General features: G+C 40.8%; 2 protein-coding genes across 2 annotated transcripts in view; one reads left to right on the forward strand and one right to left on the reverse strand.

The window, feature by feature from the left end:
* The window catches only part of LOC311146395 (putative ATP-dependent DNA helicase HFM1), a gene marked incomplete at both ends in the record, with an annotated part of 29,694 nt that extends 26,936 nt beyond the window's left edge, over positions 1–2,758 (reverse strand). The window contains 8 exons of the mRNA XM_084182894.1: positions 187–338; positions 557–689; positions 784–854; positions 976–1,017; positions 1,333–1,601; positions 1,895–2,180; positions 2,449–2,561; positions 2,688–2,758. Of these exons, the coding sequence (XP_084039020.1) occupies positions 187–338; positions 557–689; positions 784–854; positions 976–1,017; positions 1,333–1,601; positions 1,895–2,180; positions 2,449–2,561; positions 2,688–2,758 (1,137 nt within the window). The remainder of the gene's footprint in view (positions 1–186; positions 339–556; positions 690–783; positions 855–975; positions 1,018–1,332; positions 1,602–1,894; positions 2,181–2,448; positions 2,562–2,687) is intronic.
* A 2,046-nt stretch (positions 2,759–4,804) lies between these two features.
* LOC311146290 (zinc finger protein 644-like) overlaps positions 4,805–6,124 on the forward strand; it is a 7,004-nt gene continuing 5,684 nt past the window's right edge. The window contains exons 1-2 of the mRNA XM_084182782.1: positions 4,805–4,877; positions 5,892–6,098. Of these exons, the coding sequence (XP_084038908.1) occupies positions 5,907–6,098 (192 nt within the window). The 5' untranslated portion in view covers positions 4,805–4,877; positions 5,892–5,906. The remainder of the gene's footprint in view (positions 4,878–5,891; positions 6,099–6,124) is intronic.

Raw genomic sequence — 6,124 nt, forward strand, 5'->3', positions numbered from 1 at the left:
ATTCTTGTATACCCAAGCCCTGTTTGCATGAGAAACATGGGAATCCTGACTGCTTGTTCTTCAATGGATGGTTGCTATGGTCACAGGATCAGCCACCTCATTCCGCTACATATTACACACAAACAAAATGACTGCTAGTGACGTGCTTTAATGCGACATGTACACTGGGATACATTTTTCACGTACAGGTGTGGTCATGATGATATGGGCGTCCTGAATCTCAAAGAAGTCGTCGATCTCTGTGTCTCCGGTCAGCTCCTTGCAGCTCAGGCCCAGAGGCTCAAATTTCTTCTTCCAGTCCTCAAAGCGCTGGCTGCATAGAGCTTTGATGGGGGCCACTGAAGAGAACAACATTAATGAAAATTAATGCACAGTTTTCATTTAATAAAAAATACAACATATACATTTTGAACACTATGTTAGCTAGCTTAACCCATACTGTAGCTTTAACTGGCTCTTGATGTTTTAGATTGGCTGTTGATGTCTTAGTACATTTTACCTATTGCTTTTTAAAGGGATACTAAGAAACTAGTGGTTTTGATGTGACATTACTTACTATACACAGCTTTGACGTTTCTCCAGGGCTCTGTGGTTTCCATCAGTAGGCGGATGATGGCCAACTCAAAGAGCACTGTCTTACCAGAGCCAGTAGGAGCACAAGCCACAACGTTCTTTCCTGTGTAAAGAACCTGCAAAAAAGCATTTTGTTCCAAGAAATCGGCCACGGATTTTGTTTTGATGATAAGGTTGAAGATTTAATAAAGTCTAGATGCCTACACTTACATCATCCAGGGCTTTGGACTGGACGTAGTTGAAGTAAGGGAACTCTTTGAAGACAGATCTGAATTTTGCATCTGTGATACTTTGATTAAGGATACAAACATTTTCTAACTAAAATTGATTTGTTAACTTCGTTAAATTAAAGTTGAATGTATTTCAGCAGTAATTACTTGTGATAAGGGTGAGAAAGGATACGGATTTCAGAGACTGGTCGGAGTATCCCAGGCCCAGAAGTACCTGATATGAAGAAAAAAAAATCTGTATAAATGTGTTTATATTTCAATATCCAAACCAATTCCAGTCAAAATGGGAGATATTGGCCACCCCCTAGTGGTAATTGTCTGCATTACAGCCAAGAGGGCATTGGGTAGTGCTCACCTTGTTTCACCACATCAAGCCCTAACGAACAGTGACAGCTGCTGCCATGACCATTAAATCTGAGTACATTCTTCAGCTACAACACCTCATCATAGCAATATGTATATGATTTATATATGTATATGAGATATATATATACAGACATCATGTTGGGTTCTGTCTGTGCGGTACTACCTTGTATGTGAAGGGGCCGGGGTGTCATGGGGAGGATGTTAGCCCTCTTGGTGCCCTTGTCCTGTGTCTGCGGTGGGGGTCCCCGGGCTGCAGCCGGACCCAGACCGCTGAGGGAGCTGGGGCCTGCTGCTGACTGGCTCGCCAGCCGAGGCTCTGTCGCCATGGAAACCCGGTTGAAAGTTTGCTGTGCTCTGGGTCTTGCCTGGCTGCAGCGGCTGTTCAAGTCTGCGCCACTGTTCAGCACCTGACCAATGAGAGGTTTGAACAAACTGTAACAAGAAAGAGATTATTTAACTAACGGGCAGATAGATCATAAGTGCTTGCAGTAATATCCCACATATCATGATGTAACTAGTACAGCCATATCTTTGATAAAGAAGATCACATTTTAGAGGGGCTTTGCCAAATATACGATAAAGGGATTTTTTTTACACTCATTACATTCCAAAACAATAGTATCTGTATAAGTCACATGATTGGAGAAAAAAGACAGCAACTGACATTTACTATGTATTCTGAATGCACAGTATACACACTCATTAGCTTTATTTGAATGGCTTACCCTCTCCGTACAGGTGGGCTTTGGCTGAAGTCCAGAGGGAAATGTCTCTGCTCCAGCGCATGACCAGACTCCTGTGGGGTTTCAGTTCGACCTCTGCTGACCATTGTGGAATCCTGGGAATTATTCATGAAGTCTTCCTGAGACCAGAGGGCACACCCGCCCTGGCCCTCTGGTTCTTTTTCTCCATCACTGGTAATCTGAAAATCTGTGTTCTTTGGTGTGAAACCATCATTGCCGACTGCTCTTTTCAAAGGGGGAATGAATTTCTTGGACTTCTGAGAGAAACCTGCATTGGAGATGATAGAAGACATGATGATGTAATGATTGACAGGGAGGGACATGACTTCAAACTAAATCCTGACTCTTAGGGACGGTTTCTCAGACCCAGATTAAGCCTAGTCTTAAACAAAACAATCATTCTCACTGGAGAATTTTCATTGACAGTGCATTTTAGTCCAGGACTATGCTTAATCTGGCTCCGGGAATCTGGCCCAGGCCCTTACAGTATTGACTGAATTGACTAAAATGATTGAATCACATCAAATGTAACTTACTGAATGATGAAAGACCCTCTGCCTCTTTCTGGATGTCCTGAGTGGCTGGAATCTGGGATAGGGATGGAGGGGGTTCCAACTGCCAAGAACTCTGCTCTTGACAAAGTGGCTTTCTGGAGACAGGACCAAGGCAGGAAAAGGGTTGAGCAAGCATTCTCCATAGCAAGAGCCCAGTTCCTAGCTAAATATACATTTAGGAGGGCATGACTGTGGGATGCAGGTTGTTTCTGACAACTCACACTTTGTGGACAACTGGCCTCTCAAAGAACAGGTTATCCAGGTACAAAGTGCACTCTTCTGAGTCCAACATCTCTCCAGTTCATGTAGGCTTAGGCTATGTAACAGTCATCTGTAGAATTACAAAGTTAGACATAATCATGGTATATGCAACAGACACCTGACAGCCATTTCAGGGAGACATACATGATGTTGCCACAACTGGAGTCTTTATTGGTTCTGCCTAGGGTTGCAGCAACTGGGAGGGATTGAATCAGTAGCCTTCTTATGAAAAGTCATAATTTTGTCAGTACTGTAGCCTGAATAGACCTCATAAAATATCTTAATTGTCGTCATACTATAAACCACATATTGTTTTTGTGCTAAGGCCTCAGGTGTTGTTTTCAAAAAGGTGTTGAAGACACTAAAATAGATGAACGCAAGATGGCAGTCTTGTAAAGGACCTAAAAGTTAGCTTGCTAGCAAGCTAGCTAACAAGCTAACGGTAGATAACTAGCTAGGCAGGCTAGTTCGCTCGCTTTCATGTAAGCGACTTATTTGACAAAATAACAGTTTACTATGACCATACGGATGAGAGCATGTTAATTCGTATTTTATTTCAAACTGACTAGTGGCGTGGAAATAGATAATTCCGGTAGTTAGCTAAGTAAAATATATTTTAGCCTACCTGTTTCGGTGTGGACTAGCTAGCTAGCTAACTAGTCTCGAGCCTAGACGCCCAATGCTCGATCTTCGCTCCGGGAGTTAGGGCAGCTCAGATGATTGATGGGCAACTCAAAATATGCCTAACTAGTACTTTTTTTCGTTTGAACAAAATAAGTGTGATTATAATTCATATATCGTAAGAATCGATTTAGAATCAAGCTGCTCAATAATGTACGATCGCTAGCTAGCTAGCTAGCTAGCTAGACAGTTCGTATATGTATCTGACAACTAGGTAGCTAAACTAGGCTTGAGAGCTAACCAGCTGGTGATTGATTGTCAGCTTATTGATTGTTGTGCGCGCGTTGCGGCTGCCTCTCGACGCAAAGACGATTGACAGGTTTCAAAACAACATGCTGTCAGATATAGCCAACAAATTCGGTACATTAAGATTTTATATGGTATTTCAATATCCTATAAGATTATGAGTGAACAATCTATGGGGAAAAAACATCATGTTGAACAGGTAAGAGCACACTCAGACACAACTGACTGTAACATTAAAGCCACAGTCTGGGATTCGAAAAACAACAAAATAACGCCCCGCTACTTGTCTTGTCAAACAGGGGAGGGATAGGGGTGGAGAATTGTAACCACTTTCAAATTCATAGGCTACCAGGGCTGGATGGCTTCAAGGGCCATCCATCATGATCAAAATTGTCATGTTTTGAGGTATACAGCATTTGTTTACAATTACATTGTTTACAGACAATGGAGTAAAACAAGCTTTTATTTTGGGTTCTGGTGGTGTAAGACGGTTGAACTAAGCTCATAAGGTATTGTTATAAGCCTTTATATCATGTCCAGAAATGGACGTACCATTCGCAGACTGTAGCTTTTATTACTTAAATGGCAAATATGACATTCTGCATGTACGCATTGTGAAGTTGCTACATCTAAAAATAAAACATTGAGAGGAAAGATTCGTCGTGATTGCTAGTAATCTTGTGCTATTATGTTGAGGAGTAACTAACTGTATGACCCCCCCCCCCAAGGTGATTCAGACAGAGATAGAGAGATAAAGACATATCTACATCCAATGGAAATTACCATCCAACATGTCAATTTATTCAATTTAAAACCGACTATCAGAATCAGTCACCCAATCTTCTACCGATAACTAGGTAGATGATCATCACCTCGGGATTTTTCATGCTGTCTATCTGGGACAAACCACTTTTTCTTGCAGGGGAAGTTTATCACGATGACACAAAGTCAATGAAAGATCACGGACGTATATTAAAATAATTTATTACACTGTGAATTATGTATTATATTCCTAGTCCTAAACTGGAAAAATGTTGAGCAATTCAAATTTTAATTTGCATTAATGCAGTTGTTTTGTTCTTGTATTCCCTCTCAAAAAAATGGTTTAACTTACTTAGACCATCAAGGAAAATGGCGACTGTGGAATGGATGGAAGACGAAAGTGAGCAATAATTCAATGCAACGATTAAAGTACATATCGTTTGCATTTGCACCGTTCTTCGGTAACGTTTAAAATCTTATCTTACAATATTGTCAAATCTTGGTATTGTTCAAACATATCCGTTTTTTTGTGTGGGGTTTGGTGGGGGTTTTGGTATGGAACAGTATGGACTGTAGTAGGCTATTGCAAAGCATCCAACAACAGGATGATTTAACAAGAAGTAAAGCACCTTTGGAGCTTTATGGGGCTCGAGGAAGACCACAATTAGCTCGCTATGTTTGTGCTTTTGAAATCAAAGGTTGCGTTTTGTTTTGTTTTTGCATAGGTGGGCAGTGCTGCAACACATAGCTAGAAAGTTTGTAGCTACCATCGAATGCAGAACTGTCTACTGCGGTTTCCACTAGCTGGCACAGCCACAAACTCAAAATTGTCTATATCGTAAAAATTCAACAATTAGCTTTTGGTCATAATTTAATATTAGGATTAGGCATAAATGTAATTAAAATTTAGGCATAAGGTTAGCAGTGTGTGGTTAAGGTTAGGTTTAAAATCAGATTTTAAGAAGATACATTGTAAAAATAGGCGGGGTTTATGACTTTGTGGCTGTGCCAGCTAGTGACGACCGTCTGTCTACTGCTCATCAACAGTCATAACGTTACCCATCGGTCTTGAGTAAGGGTTGATCGACTAGCATTTTATTATATCGAGATCCTTGTTTTATGTATATGAAATGGCATCTAGCAGTGTAAAAAATGTATGCAACGTTTTTTTTTTTTACTAGGCTAAATAACAGCAGATTTCTTCCCCGTTTGTGAGTGTTTACAAATGACAAAGTGATCTTTAACTACACAAATTCAGCTCGAATTACATAAATACAATTGTGATCATATTTTGCAGCAGCTCTCAGAAGTAATGTTGGACTGTGCTTTTTCTGTTGTTGCTGTGAACCAATAGCAGGCACCACTGGTGGTGGTAGAGAGTTCTTAAAGGAGCGGTACCATATTTGGCAAGAGTAGCCAGCTCGGATGATTGATGGGCAAAGGCAACATCTTTCTGATGTTTTTTTCTTTCCTAGGGTTCAGGTACTGAAATGTCTGATCTGACCGGTATTGATGAAGAGGAGAAAGATGCAGATCCTATGATGGACCCCTTAGATCTACTTCAGGATCCAATGATAAATCAGATGCCCTTGTTTATGGAAATGTTGGACAGACCTCACACTTCTCCTCTGAGAGAAAATAGCAGTGTCCTTGATGTTCTCTCAAACACAAATGTGTTGTCTGTGAATGGACCATCACACCAAGCCTT

Source organism: Coregonus lavaretus (genome assembly GCF_964263955.1).
Source record: "Coregonus lavaretus genome assembly, chromosome: 19".
NCBI lineage: Eukaryota > Metazoa > Chordata > Actinopteri > Salmoniformes > Salmonidae > Coregonus > Coregonus lavaretus.